The 27,712-nt window shown below is 35.2% G+C and overlaps 1 protein-coding gene and 1 pseudogene across 27 annotated transcripts; one reads left to right on the top strand and one right to left on the bottom strand.

Moving 5' to 3' along the window:
- Positions 1–7,542: 7,542 nt before the first annotated feature.
- Positions 7,543–11,605, top strand: LOC130718897 (uncharacterized). 27 transcript variants are annotated; one of them, XM_057569531.1, is made up of 7 exons: positions 7,546–9,024; positions 9,107–9,180; positions 10,051–10,117; positions 10,334–10,489; positions 10,571–10,634; positions 11,020–11,112; positions 11,218–11,605. In XM_057569531.1, the coding sequence occupies exons 1-6, from the start codon at positions 8,758–8,760 to the stop codon at positions 11,109–11,111; spliced, it is 720 nt and encodes a 239-aa protein (XP_057425514.1). In that variant the 5' UTR covers positions 7,546–8,757; the 3' UTR covers position 11,112; positions 11,218–11,605. The 27 variants fall into 27 exon arrangements, 12 of the variants coding, with proteins under 12 accessions (XP_057425522.1, XP_057425514.1, XP_057425512.1 ...); XM_057569530.1 differs by having other exon boundaries at positions 7,547–9,024; positions 11,196–11,605; XM_057569538.1 differs by adding an exon at positions 10,215–10,245 and having other exon boundaries at positions 7,552–9,024; positions 11,020–11,605.
- Positions 11,606–24,791: 13,186 nt separating this feature from the next.
- On the bottom strand, positions 24,792–27,462 carry LOC130718699 (uncharacterized; annotated as a pseudogene).
- Positions 27,463–27,712: the final 250 nt, after the last annotated feature.

Raw genomic sequence — 27,712 nt, 5'->3', positions numbered from 1 at the left:
GAGGTTTAGAATCAGAAATGAAAGATTCAGGATAGTTTTGCAAAAACCCATAAACTATCGGCTCAGAAAAGTCTACAGAAAAGCTATGGAAAAAGCGATCAGAGGTAAGGATTAGCGACTATACCTCGAAACCTTGAAGCAGCAACTAACGGATCAACGATCAAGCAAGTAATGAAGAAAATTCTTCTTCCTTCTTCCTTGGATGAACTCGCGGCCTTGAGGAGAGAAAATGGAGGAGTTTTGTGTTTTTTTCTCACTTGTTTGCTATATATAGAAGATGGAAATTCGCGGGAAAATGAAAGTTTCGCGAATCTGATTTTTCCGGCGTCATTCTCCGTGAATTCTAAGATAGGTTTTGGCGAAAGAATTCCAAAACTAAAATGAGGTCTCCTTATATTTTTGGCAACTAAAGCATAGTCGGTGTAAAACTATTTTACCCGATAAGTTGCTTTTTGCATCGAATGTCGGAATGGAAAACTTCCTTCTGAAGAAAGATTGAAGTCATCAAGAGAAATGGGTGTACGCGTGTAGAATCTTCATTTGAAGCTCTGAATAGAAAAAGTCCCCATAGTCGGGTGATTCTAGGGTTTTGAAATACCAGGGATTCGATTTCGGCAAACTTCCGATGATTGGAATCGGACGTTCGTAGATCCTAGAGTTTCGCCTCGAAACGATTTTGATATATGGAAAAAGAGAAGTTCTAACATTTCTCTGAAGATTTTTGGAATTAACTTCCATCGTGCCTAAAAGTGAAAATTAGCTATATACTAGGGTTTCTGACCTAGGTTAAGCGTATAACGATCGTACTATAACTTTTATCGATCATGATGTAATCCTTTGACTTTTCCTGAACTTTCTCCTTCATAAATTTATTTCATTTGGTAAACTCTAGTTCAGGTTTCCCTTCACAATACATCAACCCTAATCGTAAATGGAAATCTCTTCCACTGATCCTAAGCTTAAAATCTTGGGTCTTACATTACTACCCTCCAAAAAGAAAGTTTCGTCCTCGAAACTTAAGGGTCAGTAATAGTTCTGGATATTATTCCTTGATCTTTTCCTCTAACTCTCACATAACACCGTCCGTGTCTTTATTCCAAATAATTTTCACTAAAACACTCTGCTTTCTCTTCGATTGTTTCACTCTTCTAGCCCCAATGCTGGTTCGACGGCGTCTCAACAGACATAACATCTTTCAACTTGCCGAGGTTTAACTACAATCGTCAATGATGACACCACTAAAACTCTTACTCAAATATGATCTTCAGCTTCCGAAGTCGATCTTTACCCTAAGATTCTCATTCCACTTAGCAAAATTCACTTGCTAATCTCTAGCTTGTATCACCGAAATCCATAACAAGTTTCATTCACTCTTAGACTTTAAGCAACTTGTCCAGATATGACAACCTCAAGTGTTCATCTTAATACTAACACTCCCCTTTTCTGTAACTTGATCACCATCTCGTCCATCAACTTCTTAATCTCTCAATCAAATTCTGACCAACTTTGAGTCCTAGAAACTTAAGACAACAATTCATAGACCTAAAACCTAAACCTTTACCAAGTTTGGACCTCTAATGTCCGTTAATTCTTCAATACCTCTTAAATGAATATCCATTTCTTCAATCTATAACTCCTTCGCAAGAAAACTAATACTTAATGCGAACTTTTCCTCCCAACTCGACTAATCCTGGATCCAATCAAGTTAATCTTACCAATCCTTCTATCAAAGTCCATAGCCAGCTCTGATTCCGAATATCACCCCCTCAATATTAAGTTGATCAAGCCTAATCTATCGAAGGTGAAATTTAGAAAAACCCACTGGAACAGTCAATGAGTTCCTATCATCCAGTAGTCACAATATCCTGAGGTTAAATCCTTAAATGATTCCGCTACGGAACTACACACCCTCAACATAACACGTATACTACCCATAAGGAATCTCTCTAAGATTCAATCTTCAGCTTCTAACTTCTTGTTAAACGCATTGGTGCAAAACTACTTTCTAGGTTTACCGTGTTATTCTAAACCTCGGGTAATTTCTATAGCTAAAATACGAGCTACGGTCAAATAAGGTGTTAATAGGCGTAATAACTATAAGGTCAAAGCTTAGACAGTATAAATAAGTTAGGTGTGTTTGCACACGCTACGAGAGTAATGGAATATATTATACTGAAATGAGAAGGAATGGTTAGAAGGTTACCATCGTTCTTGCGCTCTCCTCTGACAAACCCCTCAACTCTCTCGCCGTCCATGGTGTAAACTCTTGCTTTAGCAGCAGGACGCTTTCCACGAGCAGTGTTCACGGTTGGCTCCGTCTTGGGTGCTCTGCACTGACCAGCATTATGCCCCATTTTGTTACAATTAAAGCACTTGGGCCTCTTGTCGGGACAAGCATTAGCATAATGCCCCGGCTCCCCACATCTGAAACAGGTCATCTCCTTCTTCAAAGTCTGATCTCCGGAACCTCCAGCAGTACCCGTCATGGGTCTGTAAGATCCTGAAGTAAATCCTTTTCCAGCAGGACGCTGATACGGCCCCCTGCTCTGAAATTTCTCTCTGCTCTGAAAATTTTGAGAGCCCGACCTCATCGGCCCTCCAGTCCCAGCCCGGTTTAATCTCCGGTTCTTCATCAGCTCTACTTCCGTGGCTTTCTCGACCAACGATTGGAATCGCATGATTCCCAGTGGTCTCACTGAGTCCTCAATATCAGGCCTCAGTCCATTAACAAAGCGCTTGCACATATAGCGCTCATTCACGTGATCATGAAAGAATTGGAAATGCTTCGCCAAGGACTCCAGCTTCGAAGCAAATTCCGGCACTGACATACCTCCCTGACGGAGTGTCAGAAATTGTGACTCCCGCTCATCCCGAGCACTTGTTGGAAAATACTTTTCCAAGAATGCGGTCCGGAATGAGTTCCAGCTAATCTCCTCGTGATTGTCTTCCATAATTCCTCTGGTGCCCTTCCACCAGTACTCAGCATCCCCGAGTAGCAGATAAGTCGCCATGCCCACTTTGGCACCCTCAGCAGTTTGTAGGACGCCGAATATCTTTTCAACCTCCTAAATCCAGAGATCTGCTTTGTCTGGATCAGTACCACCAGAGAACTTGGGTGGGTTTTGTCTCCTGAAGTCATTGAGGCCTTTGTTCTGGTCCAGAGTTATTTCCCTCTGGCGCTGATGTTGTTCACGTGCTTCTTCAGCAGCACGCCTCATGGCGTTATCATTCGCCTGTGCGGTAACGGCTTGGGCCATAGTGGCCATCATCTCAGCTAGCTGGTTGGTATTCACCATATTCTGTTAAAGGAAGCAAACAGTCGGTACTCATCATAAGATAGCATCTAGCATCACTATACAATATGAGTAAGCAATAACTTCAATCAATTTTTAAGCGAAAAATCGCTTGCAGACAATCAATTTTCACTCTTTGCTCACACAACCTAGCACAGAAGACCTATTCCCCAACAACTCCCGAAAGACTCGACCAGGCTCTGATACCACAATGTAACACCCCGATTTCGGTGGCGTCACTTTAGTAACCAAAATAAACTTAATGCGGAAAAAACGTGAATATTTTTTTTTATAATAACTAAGACAAGACTGAATTAAATAAAACCCAAATGCGAAAAGTAATAAAACTAATATACAATATATAAACAGCCCTCGCTGTAAGTAACAACCTCGTCACGAGTAACCTCCAGTGACGGAAAGAAAACTGTAACGCCCGTAGGCAATATGTACAAACCAAATAAAAAGGTGAAGTGTCCGCAACACCATCCCTCAAAACTGAGAATAAGTCAGCCCAGATGGCCTAAAACAAGACCTCCTAAGTCCAACCAACTCCCTGTGATTCCCGTAAAGAAACCACACAAAAAGCTATAGGTGGGAAACTACCCTGTTCCCAAAGGAACAAATGATGTTCAGAGCTAGGACTCTACTTCTACACTAATCCCATCTCGAGGAGCTCACACTAACACTCAATCCTACATGCTAGCATGATCGTCGTCCGAATTCGAAATCCAGAACGACCTAGTCTACATACACCATCCGTCCTCCTCTCGCAACCGCGATACGCTCCAGTTCCTGCATCTCAACCCTAGTTCCTCCCGAAGGATGAACCATCATGAATCAGCCCGCCAAAGACATCTGACAAAGGGCGTTTGTTCGCCAAAGCACACACAGAAGACGCGAGGGTCAACTCCAAAGAATTATATAAATAATACCACCAATAGATACCATTAAAAGATTAGCCACTTAGGCTTATAACTAGGGATAACATCCTAGGGTTGCATTATTCCACAAAGAATATAACGACAGTAAAACACAGTTAACATGCATCAAGTAGAACTAACAAGTATCAAACACACTCATCAACTAAGTCAGTATGCATGTCGCATGAAATGATATGCAGGTTAACCCAGTCAACCAATATGCAATCCGGAACGTGATGGACATCAAACGGATCAGCCCTAACACCAGCCACGGTGGGACCATTTCGGCCCGCGTGCCTCTTACACCACAAGGTAGTCAGATCAACTACTAAGAGTCACCTAACAGCGCTCTTACGCGGAAATCCGGGTCTTATGACCATTTTGGAATCCACCGAGGTCCGGTAATCACGCTGTGTATTAACCTCCTATGTGTGCATGAATGCAATGTGATTAGCCAAACAACGTCTCCGACCTCTCTCGACACGTCGCCACGTGTTCTAGGTAAATTAATGTCTCTAAAAGCTTACCCTAAGGTAAAAGTCGATTCTGCGACAAAATACAATAATCATAAAATGAGTGCAACCACTCACGATAACTCTTCGAGTCATCAATGCTCTCACGAAGTCTCACGCTTCAGTGGAGTCTCACACATTCACAAAGTCTCACGCTTCAGTGAAGTTTTATGCTTTCACAAGGTCTCTCGCCTCAGTGAATTTACACACTTGCACGAAGTCTCACGCTTCAGTGAAGTTTCATGCTCATCACAAGGTCTCACGCCTCAGTGAAGATCACGCATTCACAAGGTCTCACGCCTCAGTGAAGCTCCATGTTGTTCACGAGGTCTCACGCCTCAGTGAAGATCCATGCTTTCCACAAGGTCTCACGCCTCAGTGGAGTATCCCGCATTCACAAGGTCTCACGCCTCAGTGAAGCTTCTCGGCTCATCCCTTGGATGGCTAAACCAACTGCTCCCAGAGCACAGGAGTATCAACATACTCACAACTTCTTAACATTCTCATTACTTGGGATCCGACGACACTTCTCGCTTTCCACAAATAAGATTTGCATCCAAAGCTTCCTTTCGAGGTTAACGCCATTACTTAAAGATTTAGAGGTTGTTTAATGTCTTATGAGTTTTCTTTTCAAAATAATATCCTTTTAGTCTTATCGCAAATCCTATAAGTTCTCGGGATCTCCAAATCCCCAAATGACTCCAGAGAATGTCTCGATCCATAAACATCATAACAAGGCCCGAATCTCATTCGTCCTATCAAGCTTCCTCCAAAACTCTCAAAATAAAATCGGCATGACCTGCCCGCTATCCTCACCATTCAGAATCTCAGTTTCTAGTGCAAAGCATATTTAAATCATCACAATCAACAACATGTCATATATCCATAAATCTCATCATAAACACTTAACACTTAGCGTATAAAGCATGCACCACACATCCTAGATTACCCACATAGCACATAGCATGTAAGTCAATCTCAAAAACATTCAGTAGATGAATCATCTACTTTGTCAGCCGAAGCCTCAGAAAACATTTTCCAATCACACACAATTCCAGTGCATAAACAGTAAACAATGTCGAAACATCGACCCTAAGCATTAACTAGAGATTCAGTGAGAAGCCCTCACCTGTAGATTCTCCAGGACGATCTCCTAACACTTGTTCACAATCAAAGGCTTGCTCCTCTGGGAATTCCTCAAAATCACCTTTAGAGCAAAACCACAGAAATACTATCAGAATCTATCGAAAACTAAGCTATCGATACTTACTAAGGTTACTCGAAGTAATCTATACTCTAAGGTACGATAATCTAGCGCGAAAAGACAAGTTTTCGGAAAAGGAAATTTCCTCCTCCCCCTTTAATAGGTTCGGCCACTTTAGGTAATTAGGAGACTCGATTTTTCTTCGATCAAACTTGGTTCCTATACTATCATTAGCCGTAACTAAGGGTATTCTGAACTCGGAAAAATTATCGGATCAAAAACTGTCGCAGGGGTATTTTGGTCATGATTTTTAACTTAGAAATTTCAAAACAGAAATCCCAAAAACCAAATTTTGCAGGGACGTCACCAACGGCGTTTATGACAACTAATCCTACTAGCACTAAGCTAAGGCGATAGTTTTCAGCCTAAAGGTTGAAGTTTTACTCCAAAAACTCCAAAAATGGGTATTTTAGGCTAAAATTGATTCCGACGGAATTCCGGCGACATAACGGAAACTCTAACCCGGCAGAAGTGATCTTGGGCACATAAGGAAGAGGTTTAGAATCAGAAATGAAAGATTCAGGATAGTTTTGCAAAAACCCATAAACTATCGGCTCAGAAAAGTCTACAGAAAAGCTATGGAAAAAGCGATCAGAGGTAAGGATTAGCGACTATACCTCGAAACCTTGAAGCAGCAACTAACGGATCAACGATCAAGCAAGTAATGAAGAAAATTCTTCTTCCTTCTTCCTTGGATGAACTCGCGGCCTTGAGGAGAGAAAATGGAGGAGTTTTGTGTTTTTTTCTCACTTGTTTGCTATATATAGAAGATGGAAATTCGCGGGAAAATGAAAGTTTCGCGAATCTGATTTTTCCGGCGTCATTCTCCATGAATTCTAAGATAGGTTTTGGCGAAAGAATTCCAAAACTAAAATGAGGTCTCCTTATATTTTTGGCAACTAAAGCATAGTCGGTGTAAAACTATTTTACCCCCATAAGTTGCTTTTTGCATCGAATGTCGGAATGGAAAACTTCCTTCTGAAGAAAGATTGAAGTCATCAAGAGAAATGGGTGTACGCGTGTAGAATCTTCATTTGAAGCTCTGAATAGAAAAAGTCCCCATAGTCGGGTGATTCTAGGGTTTTGAAATATCAGGGATTCGATTTCGGCAAACTTCCGATGATTGGAATCGGACGTTCGTAGATCCTAGAGTTTCGCCTCGAAACGATTTTGATATATGGAAAAAGAGAAGTTCTAACATTTCTCTAAAGATTTTTGGAATTAACTTCCATCGTGCCTAAAAGTGAAAATTAGCTATATACTAGGGTTTCTGACCTAGGTTAAGCGTATAACGATCGTACTATAACTTTTATCGATCATGATGTAATCCTTTGACTTTTCCTGAACTTTCTCCTTCATAAATTTATTTCATTTGGTAAACTCTAGTTCAGGTTTCCCTTCACAATACATCAACCCTAATCGTAAATGGAAATCTCTTCCACTGATCCTAAGCTTAAAATCTTGGGTCTTACAGGGCAATCCTAGGAGACTTTCGTTCTGGGATCCGGTAATTAATAAACTAAAGAAGAGTATGTGGAAGAGTATGTTTGGTGGAAGAGTATGTTTGGTAAAATCTGTTTTATCTTCAATTCCTTTGTACTTCTTATCCTTTTTTAAGATGCATGCAGGGATTATTGCTAAATGTAATAGTATTATGAGATGCTTCCTTTGGGGGGGCTCGGAGGAAGGGAGGAAGATAGCTTGGTTGGGATGGTCTAAGGTTTGCAGGCCTAAAGGGGAAGGAGGTTTGGGTATAAAGGACCTTATGTCCTTTAATCTTGCCCTCCTGGGGAAATGGAGGTGGAGGATGTTGCAAGAACAAAATAGTTTATGGTGCCAAATTCTGAATGAGAAATACAGTGGTCCTCTCCATCAAAAGGATTCTCCTTGGTGGAAGGATTTGAATTCAGTTTGTTTTGGGGCGGAGTGTGGGCGTTGGTTTAATGAGGCGATTTGTAGAAGGGTTGGGGATGGTAGGGATATTGCTTTTTGGGTGGAGGATTGGACAGGGTCTGGGAGCTTCAAGAGTATTTTCCCGAGACTCTTTCTGTTATCAAGCCAAAAGGATGCTTCCATCTTGGAAATGGGAAGGTGGGTTGGAGATGCATGGGTTTGGGATTTTAAATGGGAGAGGGTGCTGCTGGATAGGGAATTGCAGAGGGTTGTAGAGTTGGAAAGGAAGACCGGAGGTTTTTCCCCTAAATTGGGTCAACGGGACAAATGAGTTTGGGTGAAGGATGAGTCAGGAGTGTATAGTGTGAAGTCAGCGTATGCTCTAATTCATGATGATTCTGTTGCAGAAGATAGCTGGGTTTTTAACAAGCTTTGGAAAGCAAAAGCACCTTCTGGCTTGATTGCTCTGGCTTGGAGGGTTTTGATTGATAGAGTGCAGACTAGATATGATCTTAGCAAGAGGAATGCTCTTCCAGTTAACGTTACTACTACTTGTGTCCTATGCGCTTCTGATGTGGAAAATAGCTTTCATCTCTTTTTTAATTGCCATGTCTCGTGGAGAGTTTGGTCTAAGTTGCTTGACTGGTTGGGGATCCAATTTGTATTGCCATCATGTGTTGTAAACCATTTCAGTCAATTCTGTGGTGTGTTGAGGGGAGGAAAAAAGGTTTCGCAGGCTCTTATCTTGATCTGGATTGCTGCTGTTCATTCGATTTGGCAGTGTAGAAATGGTTTAATTTTCAGGGGGGATTCAGTGGAAATAGGCAGCCTAGTGGATCTGGTGCAATACAAGGTTTGGTTGTGGTTATCTTCGCATGAAAGGAGCTTTTCCGCTTCTGTTTTTGAGTGGATTTCGAACCCTGCAATATGTATTTTTTCCTTGTACTAAGTGGCAGCAGCTGGTGATTTTCTATGTTGGATTGTGGGTTTGCTTGAAGGGAAGTACTTTAATCTTTCTAGTGACAGATTTTCTATGTTGGTTTGTGTGTATGTTGAATCATGTTTTGCTGTGGCCGTTTGCTCTTGCTGGGAGAATTATTATCTTATTGTTTCTGTATGGCATTGGTTTTCATCAGATGAAGGTTAGTAGGTGCACTATATCTATTAGTGGGAAATATATATTGAAGGGTATTAGATGGTTTGGTTTTGTCTTGTCTGTGATAGCATGTGGTGCTTCCGTCTTGGATTTTTTGCTCCTCCACTGTTGTGCGCCTTGGCTGGGTTCATCTGTGTGTTAGGTTTATTTCTCTTTAACTTTTTGATTGTTCTTCTGTGATTATCTTCTTCCTCCTAATACATATTTTCCTTAGTTTAGGAGCCTTAGGTGGACTTCTCATTTCCACGGTGAAGGTTCATTTGTTCATCTCAAATTTGTTTATTTGATTCATCTGAACTGTCACCCATACTTGCATTTTGGGTTTGAATTGAATGGATGTTTTATGCTTTTGTGTTTTTCTATTTTTGGGGTTTACTCAAGCTATAAACACAATTCGTTAGCTGATGCATAAGTTTGAAGGAAGAAATAATATGACCTGCATGTTTGATGGATTCTTTTGTTTCGAAAATTTCGATTCAAATCCCTTAATGTCCTCAATCAACCATCCTTTTCTCCAAACAGTTTACTTTTTCCGCATAGATCAACTCACACTGTTGCCTTGATTTTTCTCTTCGCATCTATTAATTTTTTTCATTTATGATTATGTGGATATGTTGGCTGAAAATATGGTTTGATTCCTTCATAGCAAAGCCAAGCTCTCCCAGGTCTGACAATGACCGGAAGTGGAAGGAGTAAGGTATAGGGGTTTTTGCCCGATGATTGAAAATTTTCTTCAAATTTTATGAAGCAGTCAAGTTCACTTCTTCCTGTATTGGTTAAATTCAAGTTTTTTCATTTTTAATTTTATCTTTCTTCCCAATTCAATTTCTTATTTATTCTTGAATTTATTTGAAATCTGATCATGTGTGTGGAAAAGGCATATATGTTAAACAACTTCTTATATTCTCAGTTCAATTTTTTTAATTGTGATTGTTGTTTCTTTCTCCTTTAAAATTGGATTTCATGTGTTAGAAAACCTCACACTAATTCGAGTGATTATTTCTTTTCGTAGTGTGTTCTGTGACAGCAACGCAAGAGGTATCACCACAGCTTTTCCTGTTAAGTGCCTCTTCTGTAAGGTTTGTTGTTGCAGACCAAGCTTCCTTTACAGTTTACATTTCTGATGGCATCCATTGCTTCTTGATTTGTCATTACCTTGAATAATTTAATATACAGATGTAAGAAGTGCAAAAATATGGTCCATAAGGTGTGTGCATAGTTCATTATTTGTCAAATCTTACCTTCCATAACCCATCACTGGCTAATATAACAAACTCTGCATCATCATCTATCAGCTCCACTACCATATATATGGTTCTGAGCTCAAGTGTTTCTTTAGGCTCAAGTGTGGTTTTGAGCTCAGTTTCAACATATGCTCTCTTCACTACATCTCCAAGTTCAGTCCAAGAGTCATGCTACATTATGAAAAAAGAAAGGTACTAATACCTGAGGTATAGTTTTCTGCATTATTAATTCATCTTCACTTCATACTTTTTCCTGCAAGCAACACACTCATGTCAAAAGTTTCACAGATGAAAACTCAACAAACACCGGCAATTTATCCACCCATGTTAGCTTCGGGACTATTTAAGCAAGGTACTAATAGCTCTACCCATATTTGTTGTTATTATAGTTTCAGTTTTCTAATTGCCATTTTCAAATTTTGGAAAGTATGAAAAAGTATAAGTTGAAATTGTCTAACACTGTTCTGTCATCTTCTATGTCTCTGTAGCATTTTGATTAACTACAATTGAATCACTTTTGCTGGTCCGGGGTTGACCAAGTTCAAGTCATGGCTATTTGGGCTTACGGTTTATTTGGTGTTGAACTATTCTCATTGTAGTGTGGTTCTAAATATGTCTCAGATTTTTTTATAATGGCAAAGCTGTGAAGTTCTAAATATCTTTCTCTATTAATTATATTCCCTTTCAGCTATATTTAAAGACTTGATAGTATCATTTTCATTTTTATCTTATTCTAGGAAACCCAGTCGAGAAAGTGACTTTGAATCTGCTACAGAGACAAGTCAGCAGTCGCCATTGTCATGAAAGAAAAGAAAAGGGATGCTTCTAAGGTAACATGAACTTGCCACTTCATTCAAGTACAGTTGTTTATATTGGCTTATGATGTGCTATTATTGGTTCTCCATTTAAATAGACTCAAACTTTCAATCAAATAGAGGTACTTAAACTTTCAATCAAGAATGGGAAGAACATGTGAATTTCGCCTCTGCATTGGCTAGCAATTCATTCCAAGAATAGCTTCCTTCAACTACTCTCAGAACCGAGGGAAGTGGAACTATTATGCTCAAAACTACCAGCAATCCAATAGCACTTTCTCATGATGGTGCAAATACTAAAGCACTTTCTCATGATGGTGCAAATACTAAAGGGTTCTAAGTTTGATAGCATTTCTTTGCTTTTTTCTGTCCCTCTTTTCTTTTTAAGTTGGGAGCTAGGTCTATGTAAATCACATTCCTTTTTCATTGCAAATGAATTGCACCTGATGCAGATTTCAGTTTGGATTTCTATTTGTTAGTTAGCTTATGAAGGAAATATTCTTTGTCATTTGTATATTTATTTTCTAGCCAATTTTACATATTTCTATCCCTCCTTCTTCAATATATAAGTTGCCTTTTGTTATGAATATTTGGATGCCCATCAGAGTTAGGAGTCCATGGGTCAGGCCCACATGTATACTTGTTCAACGCTCTAAACCTAATAGTATAAATACAAGGGAGTCTGCACCTAGCAGAGTATCCTCATCACACTATTTCTCTATCTCTTGTTCCTCTCTTCTCCTACCTTATTCAATTGCTTACTCTTTATTCATAACACGTTATCAGCACGATAGTCTCTCAATAATCCCTAAGTTCTTCCACTTCTCTTTGAAGAGAGTAAGCTCTCCACAATTCCTAAGTTCCTCCACTTCTTTTTCAAGCGAGTAAGTTCAAGTTCATGTAAGAACAGCAACCTTCTCATCTCAAGAAACTGGCAATATCTATCAAGTGAGTAAGTATCAGATCTACATGAAAGACATGTAAGTATATCAACCTTGATAGTTCTCATCTCAAGAAACTATCAATACCCATCAAGTGAGTAAGTATTAGATCTACATGAAAAGTTACAATTTTATATAAAAAAAATTCTGTTGGATACTCTGGAGGTCCCTGAAATTGTATGGAGTATGAAAATAAGTCCCTGGAAAAAATTTTTCCGATTCCGAATCCCTGGAAAATGTTTTTTAATCAGAATAGGTCCCTACTCGTGTTATCAGCTTACGTGGCTCAATTTTTGCTGAGTCATCATGTCCACGTGGCTTTTTATATATCCTAGTCATTTTTTTTAATTCCACAACTTATTAAATACTAAAAAATTAATTGAAAATCAATAATAATACCTAATTAAATCATCTCAGCCACAATTAAGCCCTAATTAACTCATCTCAACCCCAATTAAGCCTCAATTTGAACCCTAGATTTGTGGAAAAAGATAGAACACAGAGTGAGGGAGAGAAAAACGCAGCACCAGAGGTGTGTAACAATACAGATCATTATGCAACAATACATATCATACGCATGCAGGAACAAACAAAATTAAGTGACATTAGCCACATATATCACAATGGTTACAGAAGTATTGGAGGAATTGTGTCTAGAATAAGAACTAAATGCTTCAACGAAATCATGTGGGGGTACTGAAATCAAAGAAGGACTAAGTACTCGATAATGAAAGCACACATTTCATCTCCAATGCAGCAATTTCTCACCAACCCAGATGCTCAAACGAAACACAAACCCAGAAAAGCGATGACTTTCTAAAAGAAGAACAAATCAACAAAATTTGACTGAAACTCTGAAGTTAATTGAGGATAAAAAACTCTACTTTACTTGATTCTCTATTTGGGAAGGTAAGGTAAGAAGAAGCTCAATGATTTTTGCAGTAGTTTGTTTATTTCATTTGTGGGCGGCGCCGCTGGCAAAAGGAGAAGGAAGCACAGATCTGCTCGATGGGAAAAGAAGAAGGAATGCAGATCTGGTGGTTGTGTTAGTGGTTGGCCTTCCTCTGCAGATCTGGGTTTGATGGGGGAGGAAGAGACGACACGGAAGGCAGAGGTTGACGGAGAGGGAACAAGGTTCTGGATGCTCTAGTGTGAGCATGTTTTGGAATTAATAGTGTGAAGATGGAGAAGAGTTTTGTGAGATGGAAGAGATGGAGATTTTAATGATATGTAGAGTTGCATCTTATGTTCAAAGCCAACCAGATCAAAATGTGTTTTCGGAAGTAGAGATTATTCATATCTGAGTTTATAGATTATGGGTTTCAACATTGTAGCCTCTGTCTCTAAAACTGGTTATCAGTGTTAATAATGTTGATATGAAAAATAGAAAATTTAAAGAAAAAAAAATATGACTTGAAAATCATAAAAGCCACGTGGAAATAAAAATAAATATAAAAAGCCACGTGGACATGATGACTCAGCAAAAATTGAGCCACATAAGCTGGTAACACGAGTAGGGACCTATTCTGATTAAAAAAAATTTCAGGGATTCGGAATCGGAAAAATAAAATTCAGGGACTTATTTTCATACTCCATACAATTTCAGGGACCTCTAGAGTATTTAAGCCTAATTAAAATTGAGCACATCCAAAAATTAACTATAAATAACGCATCATGGTTAACAAAGATTTATGTATCTATTTTCTTATCATGTTTAAATATATATATTTTCAAAATATGACTTAATCTGATGTATAAAGAAAACGGACTGATCAATATTATATAATTTGAAATAAACTTATCAATATCATATAATCCAAAATCATCATTATGGCATTTGAAACATTCATTGTTATAAGAAAATAATAACAATCACATAATTAAAATGAGACAACCGTGACATGATAATAAAATCATTCATTGTTATAAAAAAAACCCGTGACATATTATCAACAATTTTTTTTTATTGACAACCGTGATAAAAAGTAATATAAAAGGATTTAATTAATCAATCATCATAAAAGGATTTATATAACAAATCATATAAAAACTAGTCAATTCAATAAAAAGATCTTTTACCAAAATAAAGAGTTCAATTTAATTTAAATATAGTATATTTTATGATTCTTTTGTTGATCTCTTCCTGATATATCCCATGACATTTCTTTATATCTTCCACTTCTAGTGGTAAGATTCAATAATACACCATACATTCAAGAATCTATATAAGTTTCTAATTCTTCATGAACTGTTCGTTGTGTATTCATGCTATGGTACTCCTGGACTCATAGCTCAAAATGAATATATCTTATGAATCTTCAGGATTCATTTTTCACAAATCTTGCACTACGGTACTTTTGGACTCGTAAGCCATGAATCTTCATGATTCATCTTAAAATCTCACTACGGTACTGTTTGACTCGTAGGTTATGAATTTTCAAGATTCATAAATTTTTTTTCTTTCTCAAAATAATTCAACTACAGTGCTTCTGGACTGTAAGGAGATGAATCTTCTTGATTCATTCAAAATAATTCAATTACAATACTTCTGGATTGTAAGGCTATGAATCTTCTTGATTCATGCAAAATAATTCAATTACAGTGCTTCTGGACTGTAAGGAGATGAATCTTCTTGATTCATTCAAAATAATTCAATTACAATACTTCTGGATTGTAAGGCTATGAATCTTCTTGATTCATGCAAAATAATTCAATTACAGTGCTTCTGGACTGTAAGGCTATGAATCTTCATGATTCATGCTTATTACTATGGTACTTATGGACTCATAGAAAAATGATTCAAAGAAGAAGAGAAGGAAGAAAAAGAATTTTTTTTTTAGGCTTAAATACTCTAGAGGTCCCTGAAATTGTATGGAGTATGAAAATAAGTCCCTGAATTTTATTTTTCCGATTCCGAATCCCTGAAATTTTTTTTTAATCAGAATAGGTCCCTACTCGTGTTACCAGCTTATGTGGCTCAATTTTTGCTGAGTCATCATGTCCACGTGGCTTTTTATATTTATTTTTATTTCCACGTGGCTTTTATGATTTTCAAGTCATATTTTTTTTTCTTTAAATTTTCTATTTTTCATATCAACATTATTAACACTGATAACCAGTTTTAGAGACAGAGGCTACAATGTTGAAACCCATAATCTATAAACTCAGATATGAATAATCTCTACTTCCGAAAACACATTTTGATCTGGTTGGCTTTGAACATAAGATGCAACTCTACATATCATTAAAATCTCCATCTCTTCCATCTCACAAAACTCTTCTCCATCTTCACACTATTAATTCCAAAACATGCTCACACTAGAGCATCCAGAACCTTGTTCCCTCTCCGTCAACCTCTGCCTTCCGTTTCGTCTCTTCCTCCCCCATCAAACCCAGATCTGCAGAGGAAGGCCAACCACTAACACAACCACCAGATCTGCATTCCTTCTTCTTTTCCCATCGAGCAGATCTGTGCTTCCTTCTCCTTTTGCCAGCGGCGCCGCCCACAAATGAAATAAACAAACTACTGCAAAAATCATTGAGCTTCTTCTTACCTTACCTTCCCAAATAGAGAATCAAGTAAAGTAGAGTTTTTTATCCTCAATTAACTTCAGAGTTTCAGTCAAATTTTGTTGATTTGTTCTTCTTTTAGAAAGTCATCGCTTTTCTGGGTTTGTGTTTCGTTTGAGCATCTGGGTTGGTGAGAAATTGCTGCATTGGAGATGAAATGTGTGCTTTCATTATCGAGTACTTAGTCCTTCTTTGATTTCAGTACCCCCACATGATTTCGTTGAAGCATTTAGTTCTTATTCTAGACACAATTCCTCCAATACTTCTGTAACCATTGTGATATATGTGGCTAATGTCACTTAATTTTGTTTGTTCCTGCATGCGTATGATATGTATTGTTGCATAATGATCTGTATTGTTACACACCTCTGGTGCTGCGTTTTTCTCTCCCTCACTCTGTGTTCTATCTTTTTCCACAAATCTAGGGTTCAAATTGAGGCTTAATTGGGGTTGAGATGAGTTAATTAGGGCTTAATTGTGGCTGAGATGATTTAATTAGGTATTATTATTGATTTTCAATTAATTTTTTAGTATTTAATAAGTTGTGGAATTAAAAAAAAATGACTAGGATATATAAAAAGCCACGTGGACATGATGACTCAGCAAAAATTGAGCCACGTAAGCTGATAACACGAGTAGGGACCTATTCTGATTAAAAAACATTTTCCAGGGATTCGGAATCGGAAAAAAATTTTCCAGGGACTTATTTTCATACTCCATACAATTTCAGGGACCTCCAGAGTATTTAAGCCTTTTAATTATTACAAAAATCTTTACCGAATATTAAAGATTTTTTTTCAAATTTGTGTAAATATTCATGAGATCATGAAGAGAAAATTTTTAGAAATAATTTTAAGAGTTTGTTATATAATTATTTTAGTTATTTATAAACAAATTTATTTACATATATTTGGACTTCCTTCTTGTATCATAAAGGAATAGTTAAACAAACTTAACCTTTTGAAATAAACAAAAGAAGAAGGCTCTATAGTCTTTTGTCAATATTTATATTGTAGTTCCTGAAGAACTATATCGTTATCATTATAAATGATCAAGTTGATTGAAAGACATGTGTCTATCATGTAAGCTACAGAAGTAGCTATATTAAGGAAGGATTGAGATATTTCCTGAAGTGAATATTTCAACAAACATGGCAAAAGTTGTGATCATTTAGATCAACGCATGATCAAATGTCCCTGAAGGACATCCAATGACATATATGGTATTATTTCATGAAATGAAACTTTTGTGGTGGCTCTCTAGAAGAAGCCTATGAAATTTCAAAGCAATATCTTAAAATGGATCATTGACACTCTTGAAAAGATCTATTGATCAATAATATTATATTTTCTTTTGAAGAAACAACCCCAGATGCGGTTGCAATCCTAAAAATGGTATTTGAATTAATGGTTGATGTGACCATGATAATAACTCCTCATATCGAAAGTCTTCTTGACACAATGTGGTGGTCAGACAACATGTCCTATTGACACGGTGATGAAGCGAATTGCACTGCAATTGCTAATAGTTTGTTGAGGGGGAGCATAATAATATGGTTGTGACTCACACTTAGGGGGAGAATGTTGAGAATTGAAGTGTGAGTTAGAGTCTCACATTGGCGCATGATCTCATGCTTTCTGCTCCCTTTATCTTCCCCTAAATTGGTATCAAAGTATAGAAAGATAAGGAGCAATATAAAAACTGTTGTTAGATATTGCTTGGATCGGTAGTAATCCAGACATGTAAATATGTCAAACCTATTGCGTTTTCCATGCGATGGATATGAGTTAAAGGAAATTATGAGATGTAGTACTCATCTTGTGACACAATTGTCATGTACACATATTCCTTATTAATTTGAAAGTCTTGAAGGACTTTATTTACATCTAATTGATGTAACGATAAACTATGGGTTGAAAATATCAAAATCCTTGAAGGATTTAAAATGCCAGAAAATTTTACTTCAAACATTGAAGTATTATTTTGAAGGATGAAGTTCTATATATGGAACAAATTGAATGTGATTGGCATGCATGACCGGTTAGACCATCCCGAGTCTTATGATGCGAAAGTATATGAATTCATATGAGTACCCAATCGAAGAACCTAAAGATTCTTCAATATAATGAATTCTTATATCTTGTTCTCATTACCAATTAATAATTGGTAAAATATATGGGTTTGAATCCAGCATACTCTTGAGTATATTAGATGCGATACATGTGCACGTATTCACTCTTTTTATGGGTCATTTAAGTATTTCATAAATTTATCGATGCATCGACTAAATGACCAAATATATGTCATCAACTCTCAATATTGATAGAGTGAAAATTCCAACCTTGATCAAGTTGGTAAATGACATGATTTTGAATATCTAGTTGCACATGTTCGTATTCAAATTATCTAGCTGATTTGTTTAATTAAATGCCTCATATTTATAGCTAGACAATTACATATGAGAACAAATATCCTTATTTATGGACATGTGATATTGCAATTAGCAGCATTGACACGCATCAAGCCAACAATTCATTAGAATTCTCCCCATTGCAATCGGTTCATGGTCAGGAACCTAATATCTCTCATCTAAGAATTTTCAATGTACGTTATATATTTTGAATCGCTCCACCACAACGCACTAAGGTGGGACCACAAGAAAAGCTGAGATTATGTAATCAATTTGAGCCAGTACCGATATATATTCTATATCTTGTTGTTTCTCAGCATTGGGGGGAGAGGTAATTAAGCAGCTCTGAAAATTTGTAAAGAATGCATATGTATACTCGCACTATGAACCAGAAGTTCAAAAGATGCATTCTCTGACCTAAAAGGAATTATTAAATTCCTTATATGCTGCAAATACCCTTCTCTAACTTGATATCCCAGTTGGAAAATTTGTCATTATTATTGGGTTAAGGCATGCCTAAAACTTGGTTCAAAAATATATATCCTAGAGAAGGATGATGGTCTTGTTGAGAAGGCAAACTATCTTGAAAAGTGTAGAGACTACAAAAATGTTTATTCCTCTTGAAGAGGTTCAGGTACCTGTAATTATTTATTTAAGAGATCTCATATGATTATGTCTCTACAAGTTAACACAAGGAACCAAGAACATGAAGAATTGTCGACATGATGAAGTAGCGCTCAATATTAGAAATATGTGCGAGAATCTTGAACCCGAAAATGAATGGGTGTGATTGGCCATAAATAGAAAGAAGCAATTCATTTGTTGAATTTAAGGGTCTTTGGACCTCATATCTATATCCTAAAGGTATAAAGACGATAAGGCTTAAAGAGTCTTTGTAGTAAAGTGAAATAATGTTGTCATATTTAAGACAAACAAGTGACAATCGTGGTGGATACTTGGAGTTACAACTTATTGGTATGACTCACTTGAGATTGATATCTCTATAAAACTCCTTGAAGATTGTAAGATGCCTAAAGCACACAATTCATGTTCTCAACAATGAACAAATTACTAGATTGAGGCAATCTAGATGATTATTTTCTTAAGGACGGTCACAAAATGACCCAACAAACTCATGCATATTTATGATGAGATATGAGATTGTTTATGTCATAATTAATATTTATGACAATTATTTATTGAGACTCTAGAAGAGCTCACAAAAGCTGTAGATTTGTTAAAGAAAGAATTTGAGATAAAAGAGTTGAGAATGAAACTTTTGTCTAGCCTTATCAATTGAGTATCTAAAGGATGAGGTATTTATGTACCAAAGGACTTATATTGCAAAGGTACTAAAAGGATTCTATATGGAAAAATCATGTCCACTGTGTACTCTATTGATTTTAAGGTCATTAAATGTAAATAAAAATCCTTTTAGACCTTGAGAAAAGAATGAAGAATTACTTGATCTTGAAGTACCATATCTTAGTGCTATCAAAGCATTATTGTATCTTGCTAGTCATACTCGACTTGATATATCATTTGCTATTAACTTATTAGCAAGATATAGTTCTTCACCTACACAAAGACATTGGAATGGAAAACAAGTGTTTCGTTATCTTAAAGGCACATTAGATATGAGTTTTCCCTTTATGTCCAAGCTTAATCTAATTAGTTATGCAGATGCTGGATATTTATCTAAATATCTCAAACAGGTTACTTGTTTACATGTGGAGGAACAACCATTTCATGGAGATCTGCGAAAGAAACTATGATAGCCACCTCAGCTAACCTTGCAGGAATATTAGCATTACATGAGGCAAGACGAGAATACGTTTGACTGAGATTCGTGATTCAATGCGTACTTGATATTGGTGATTTGTCCTCTTGAAAGATGCCGCCAACAACTATATATGAAGATAATACTACATGCACTACTCAATCAAAAGAAGGATACATCATGGGAGATGGACGAAGCAAATATCACCGGAGCTTTTCTTCACTCATGATCTACAAAATAATGGTGACATAGACATCCAACAAATTCGTTCAAGTGATAATTTGACAGACTTATTTACGAAGACTCTTCCAACTACAACATTTGAAAAGCTTGTGCAGAATGTGGGAGTTCGTCGGCTTAAAGATTTCAATTAAAATGCATTGTACTATTTTTTCCTTAACCATGTTTTTTCCCATTGGGTTTTTCATGGTAGGGTTTTTAATGAGGCAATGTACAAAGACGAACTATAGAATGATGTACTCTTTTTCCTTCACTAGGTTTTTATCCCACACTGGGTTTTTCCTAGTAAATTTTTAATGAGGCACATTCTTAAGGGATGGTCATCCAAGGGGGAGTGTTATGAATATTTGGATGCCCATCAGAGTTAGGAGTCCATGGGCCAGGCCCACATGTATACTTGTTCAACACTCTAAACCTAATAGTATAAATACAAGGGAGTCTGCACCTAGCAGAGTATCCTCATCACACTATTTCTCTATCTCTTGTTCCTCTCTTCTCCTACCTTATTCACTTGCTTACTCTTTATTCATAACACCTTTCATTATTTCTTAGTTTTTATTATTTATTTGTCTTGATGCTAAAGATAAGTTTTTATTCATTGTTTTTCTTTATCAAATAATGGCTGAATTAAAAGTTATGTGCACATGTAAATTAATTTTTTATTGGTAACATAAATAATGCATTTAAAAGTTAGTGGTGAACCTTTTTCAATTCCTTAGCTTATATTAATTGCTATTAAAAACGGCTAATGGTTAAAATTTGAAATAAAATTGTAACTGAAAGTCAAATGTTAATTAGCCTACTTAACTTTTGTTTTGAGTAAGTGAAAAAATAATTAAGATTCTAATAAATTTTATATGAATGTCATTAACATTCAAATTCCTCAATGAGTAGTTTTTTTTTCCTATTTTATTATTGAGAACACAATCCCCATAAGTTCAATCATTATAATATTTATGAACTTAATATGATTGATATACCCCAGTGTATTATTAACGGATCACAATCCAAGAAAATGAAAATATCAGGTGCACTTTGAGTGGATCAGTCTCTCTAAATCCCAATCTAAATTTCAATCTTGGAAAATATCGAGTGCATTTTTTTTAAATATTTATAGTTCATTTTTTTTTTTAAATTAAATTTTTGTTGTATTTTATTTTCTTCAATTAACAAATAAAATGAAATAGTATGTTAAGATTTTTTATTTTATAAATTATAATTTATATAATAATAGAAAGTATATGTGAAAGGTTTTTATGTCATTATTAGGCACTCCAAAGTTGGTTTTATTTTTTTTTTATTTGTTTTCAAAAAAAAAGTTGGTTTTATTTGTAATATTTAATGTTATAACTTTTTTTTTTCCGAAAACTGTAACTATGACACCCTTTCATATGGGTAAACTATACAGCAAATAATATGTAACTAATATGCTTTTTAAAGACATTTTTATCAATTTATTTAGTTTAATACCTTACATTTTGATTTAAGACCTCCCATTAATGTCCAGCTGCTACATCCTTATTCTATTTTAAACAAGGTTATTATTATTTAGTTCATATCAGTTATGAAATTCAATATGACACATATAAATTAGTTTGGATTTACATAATTATTAATTGAATAATAACTAATAATAATATTAGTCTTTAGCAACCCTTTCTAATTCACTACCCATTAAATTAGAAATTTAATATTAATTATAGAACTCCACAGGTCATGCTGAATTATTTTGGATTTATATTAATATTAATATTAATCATTAACATTACATTTGAGATATGAATGCTTAAATAAATATTGAACTTCTTTCCGATGTACAAAAAAAATATTGAACTAACCCTTTCACCTTCACCAAATTTTGTTTTTACGATCATAATTAATATTAGCTACACACACAATAATGAGGTTAATATCAGTTACAGAATTTCATAGGACTTCATAAGTTACTTAGGAGTAATTAAAATCATGATTAATATTTTTTTTGACAGCAAACAGAGCAATTCCTTCATTAACAAGAGACATAATATCTTTGAGTACACATTGCTGAATACAAAATGGAGTGACACCCACCCAAATCCTATCTTCATGAACCAAAGAGAACCTAGACAAATCATGAGCTACCATGTTTGCACTCCTACCTACATGATTAAAAGAGAAAGATTGAAAACAAACACACCAGATAATGAGGTTACTATCAGTTACAAAATTACATTATAAGTGATAAATTATTTTGGTTTTATATTTTTTGCTAATCAATTCTATTTGATAGTTTAATACTTTCCATCAATATCATGCTACATGCGTCTTCTATTTTTTTGATACATCGGAAAGATAAATTGCATCTGCCAGGAATCGAACCTGGATCTCCCCCTACCCAACCATATGTCCCCAGCTCCTACCACACATGCGTCTTCTATTTTAAATGGGTTTAAATAATAATTTAATATTAATATTAATCTTTAAATGTTAAAGAGAGTGATTTTTTTTTTCAAGAGAAAAGATATCATGTATTGAGAGAACGGGGATTGAAATCCCATGATACAATTGTATGAAGGTTTACAATTGTAGCATGACTTACAGAAGTAACTACAAAACATAAAAGCAAGGAACAAACCTACAAAACAAGAACTACAGTGGGGTACAAGCAAACATGGTTCAATCTCTCAGAGAGTGATTTTATTATTACGCATGATATCAATGAAAAGATTGAAAACATTCTCACTGTCCCTTTTCCTTCAACTATATAAACATTAAATTAAATGGTTTTTAATTGTATTAATTTTTTTATTATTTACCTCAAAAAAAATTAAATGGACTTATTATTATTTAGTTCATATGAGTTAGGAACCCCATATGACACAAGTAATTAGTTTTGATTTCTAAAATTATTAATTAGTTATAGAGAAAAAGTTTGATGCACCGACGGTGTAAAGTTTTTTTACACCGTCAACCAATAAGATTTTAAGGATGTGAGAAAATCTCTGTTTTTATTTAATTTCATTAATTGACATGACACATCCTTGAAATCTGATTGGTTGACGGTGTAACATCCTTGAAATCTGATTGGTTGACGGTGTAAAAAAACTTTACACCGTCGGTGCATCAAAATTAAACTCTTAGTTATAACCATTTCACTAACTCTTTCCCATTCATATATAAACTGAGTTATTTGCATTGATTTTACAAAGACTCAAACTTTAAGTCATTTTACGGGCACATATAAGTGGGTGTATCATTTGTATAATTTACTTCTAGCCAATTTTGCATGTTTCTATCCCTCCTCCTTCAATAAAGAGTTGCCTTTCATTATTTCTTAGTTTTTATTAATAATTTATTGTCTTGATTTTTTTTTTGAAATTATTGTCTTGATGCTAAAGATAGGTTTTTATCTATTGTTTTTCTGTATCTAATAATGGTTGAATTATTAAAAAACATTATGTCCACATGTAAAATAATTTTTTATCGGTAACAAAAAAAATTCATTTAAAAGTTAGTGGTTTAAAAAAATTAATGTTTTTATTAATCTTTAGAAAGTTAATATCATTGATGAATTTTTATAGCCATAGGACATGATAAAATATTTCGAATTTATAAAATATATAAATATTAAATTAAGGATAAGATGCATATTGTGATTATGATTTTAGTAAGCCATTTAATTAAATTATACTAATGAGAATTTTATTATGATTTTATTTTCACAAAATTAGTTACAGAAAAAATAGTTGTCACTGCGAACTTGGGTTGACACAAATGGTCATAGGTTTTGAGTTTAACTCTCATCTTCACATAGGTCGAGGGATTGAATCTCCATGCGTCTAATAAAATCTCAAATTGTGGGCAACCCTCATCGGGGAGATTCTCAATGCCCCTACCCTAGAGTGAACCTCGGTTGGCCTTCCCAACATGCCGCTAGCGGCATGCACGATAGTCTAAAGGTGATTTCTTTCCATTCTACCATGTTTTTAGACAAAAAAAATTGTAGTAAATTTCCCATATAATTATTATATTAAAAAAATCAATTAATAAAAATTAAGCAAATCCAAATAAATTTATCCCATTCTACTAATTATTGTCTTCTATTTTCTATCTTATATTTCAAGAAATCACAAGGGTCAATCATAATTTCAAGTTTGATTCTCAATATATGACCTATGAAGAAGATCTTTTACAAGAAATGTGCAACGCTACATTCTCAATGTGATTATTCCAATCGAAAAAAAATATTTCAGTATCTATTTTTAGCACGTTCATGTTACAATCAATCAAGCATTTAGGAAAACAACAAAAGATAGAAAAAAAATCATAACTCAAAAAAAAAACAAACATTCAATAAAAAAAACTTACATATTTAAAATTTCTTATATCTAAAATTAATTTTATTCTTTTAATCCGTAAAATATTTTTAAGAAAATAACACATAATTTAAACAAATCACAAAAAAAGAAGAGAATATCCCCGTGCATCGCACGGGTAAAAAGTACTAGTTATGCATATAAATGTAAAGGCAGATATCATTCCAAACACCAAAATACTGACATTCTGTTTGTCAACAGAATGGCATACAATGTTCCATGTATTCTGAAAAATTGCATATGTAAATAAGTTTTCAAAAATAGAAAAAGATTCAACAAATTGAAGGCCGTGTATTACTCATTGATTAAGAATCCACGTATAATAGGGCACACCCTTGGCAATTGGCATTATTCGCCAAACACTTTCAAATTCTAGAGTAGACTAAACATTTTAAAAACTAAGCAGAATCATTCCAACCATTAAAAATATTAACATCTGCAAGTCGCGTCGTGCAAATGAAGAATTATATTTGGGAAATGGACCAGAAAAAGAATTACCCTCAGAATGCTTCCACCAGCTACACCTCCTTTTATTTCATCAACCTCATAACCAGGTTTATTGACATCAAATGATCGAATTAATATCATATTTGGTGGAGAAATGAAGTTCCTTTCAGGGATTAGGATCTTTTTCGCAATATATTCACACACAACATCAATGTTATACTTCAATTGTGCTGAAATAGGTACCACAGGTGCCGTAACAGCAACAGTTCCCTGGTAAACCACCAAAAAATAAGAGTATGTTCAGTACAGTGTAAGCTTATGAAAGAGGGATTCACATGTATAGCATAGACCACTTCAAAGAACACTTACTGCAATGAACTTCTGAATATCTTCATGCTGATTGATTGCCACGTTTTCTGGGATTAGGTCTACCTTGTTCTAAAGGATTATAATGTGCTGCAGACGCATAATTTCAACCGCAGCTAAATTCTCAGAAGTTTGAGGTTGAGGGCAGCTTTCATTAGCAGCAATGAATAGCAGAGCTCCATCCATGATTGCTGCTCCATTAAGCATTGTAGCCATGAGAATATCATGTCCCTACAGATCGGCCAAGTAAAAACAGAAATCATAAGTAAAAGCAACCAACATAACATACATTCAATGATTTAGCAGAGTGGAAACATGTAGCCACCTGACACTCTATTAAAAAGAATTCCCATAGAAATATAAAAATCTCACTATATGGGAAACAGTCAAAGCTAAAATATACAAGCAAATTTTAGGTTTCTTATTCTAAACCATTGGATCTGAATCACATCAAATGCATTAAAAATGAAACTACAGAGACATCATGATGGATTACATGGTTGAGGGTGGACACACATTTAATGGTAAAGAACAGGTGTTATCTCTTGCTCTAGAGCACTTGAGAATTTGTAATGGACATATAGGTATATAAGTACATTCATATACACACGCATAACAATAACAGTATCTTCCTAGGATTAAAAGAATTGGGTTGAGGGGAAGAAACGTAAAACCAAAACGTAAATACTCCTACATTATATCTAAAATCTAATGAAAGCATGAATAAAACAGCCTAGCTAGCAAATGACTACTGGAATTTACCGGGCAATCGACTAAAGAAACATGTCTCAACAATTTCATCCTGCAGTTTTCAAACCCTGGTACTTCACACATAGGAGCATCTTCCTTCCCACTTCCATAAGCCCTGTGCAAAATGTTAGATCACATCACAAGAGTTGAAATAAACTGATAATATAATAGAGAAAAAGGGTGCGAAATAATAACCCCACTTGTAGCTCATAGGCCTCATACACCGTACATCTTCACATTTATATATTTTTGCATTTGCATAGCCAAGCTTTATTGTAATGTTACGTTCCAACTAACTTTTAAAACGCACGGTCTGCACAACAATCACAGGAAACCATAGAGGGGAAATATATCAATAATACAATCTTGCAAGGTTTTGCATAACCCTTCTTAAAGATTGAAGATGGAAAATAAAAGGGGTAGCATATTCAATTGATCAAAATATTGTCAAATATCTATGTAACCACGAGGAGATGATTGCCACTTCATATTCTATGGCAACTCATTTTGACAAACTTGATGTAGGTACCAAGTAACAGCTACTTATACTGAGCAAATATAAGCGGTTAGCAATAACCCTTATGAGTTATGACTTATGTCAATTGAGTAGATACTTTATTTCCATTTGAAACAGATCACACATGAGACAACAAAGAATAACCCTTATGAGTTATGACTTATGACAATTGAGTAGATACTTTATTTCCATTTGAAACAGATCACACATGAGACAACAAAGAATCTATATAACGGGAATTACATATATGTTCAAAGTTAAAGTGTTAAACAGCATTATCCTAGTGAAAAATTTAAAACAAAAGAATACCTGAACACCTGATATTGCTTTCACAACGGTTGACTTTCCATGGGCCACATGGCCTATGGTGCCTGCCAGGTTACAATATTACTCATCAGGATTAATGACCATCAATATAGAAAGAAGCTAACATAAATTTTTAAATCACAAAATTGTTCAAGTTCAAATTCTAATGCTGTAACAAATCGGAAATAAATACAGAACGTATTACCAATATTAATAGTAGCTTGCCGAGATATGACTTCAGGAGAAAGTGGATGCAATTTTGTCACATCCAACTTACTCAGGTCTTGTTCCATCAAACCCTTCCGTGACATGGTGGCTGCTTCCAATGAAGTGATTTTTGATGCTAAAGTATCTGATCTGCATTTATATAGATATTGATTATTGTTCAGCATCTTTTTTTTTAACTTTTCCAATATAAGCCTTCATATATCAGACCTATATAAATAGATTCGATTCGATTGTAACCAAAAAAAAAAAAGATTCGATTCGATTTGTATTTGTATTTGTATTTTTATTGGCATATCACAATCCAAAATTCTCAATACTAGACGGCAGTGTTCCCATAAGCAGAAAAAGCAAGAACATGAAAATAAAAAGAGTGAAAAACGAGAAGGGGTACCTCGAGTTAGGGTTTCGGCGCAGATGAGGAAGAAGAAGATTTCAGAATAGAGTCCGAGTGCGTTGTTGGAGGAGGGTGTATATCCTATCAATTTCCTCATCAATATAGTTATTGCTTTCGAAAAAAAAAATTATTGTTAGTATTAATTATTACTTGATTAATGATTTAACAACTTTAAACTAATATAGTGTGTCTTATGGAAATCCCTAAGTTTTAATGTTAATTTTTTCCTATGAAATTTCATAACTCATATTAATTCAATTATATATGTGCCTAAATACAAATTTTGTACTTTGTTAATATTAGATTTTTCT

This window comes from Lotus japonicus, chromosome 5 (genome assembly GCF_012489685.1).
Source record: "Lotus japonicus ecotype B-129 chromosome 5, LjGifu_v1.2".
Taxonomy (NCBI): Eukaryota; Viridiplantae; Streptophyta; class Magnoliopsida; order Fabales; family Fabaceae; genus Lotus; species Lotus japonicus.
Note: the sequence above shows the minus strand (reverse complement) of the source record. Positions and strands in the feature narration are given on the sequence as shown.

What these genes read in the sequence shown, in the direction of transcription:
- LOC130718897 (XM_057569531.1), top strand. Translation starts at nt 8,758, where the DNA reads ATGAAAGGAGCTTTTCCGCTTCTGTTTTTGAGTGGATTTCGAACCCTG. An exon ending in TTAAGTGCCTCTTCTGTAAG is followed by an intron (nt 10,118 to 10,333) that starts GTTTGTTGTTGC and finishes ATCATCTATCAG; the next exon opens with CTCCACTACCATATATATGG. An exon ending in TTCGGGACTATTTAAGCAAG is followed by an intron (nt 10,635 to 11,019) that starts GTACTAATAGCT and finishes ATCTTATTCTAG; the next exon opens with GAAACCCAGTCGAGAAAGTG.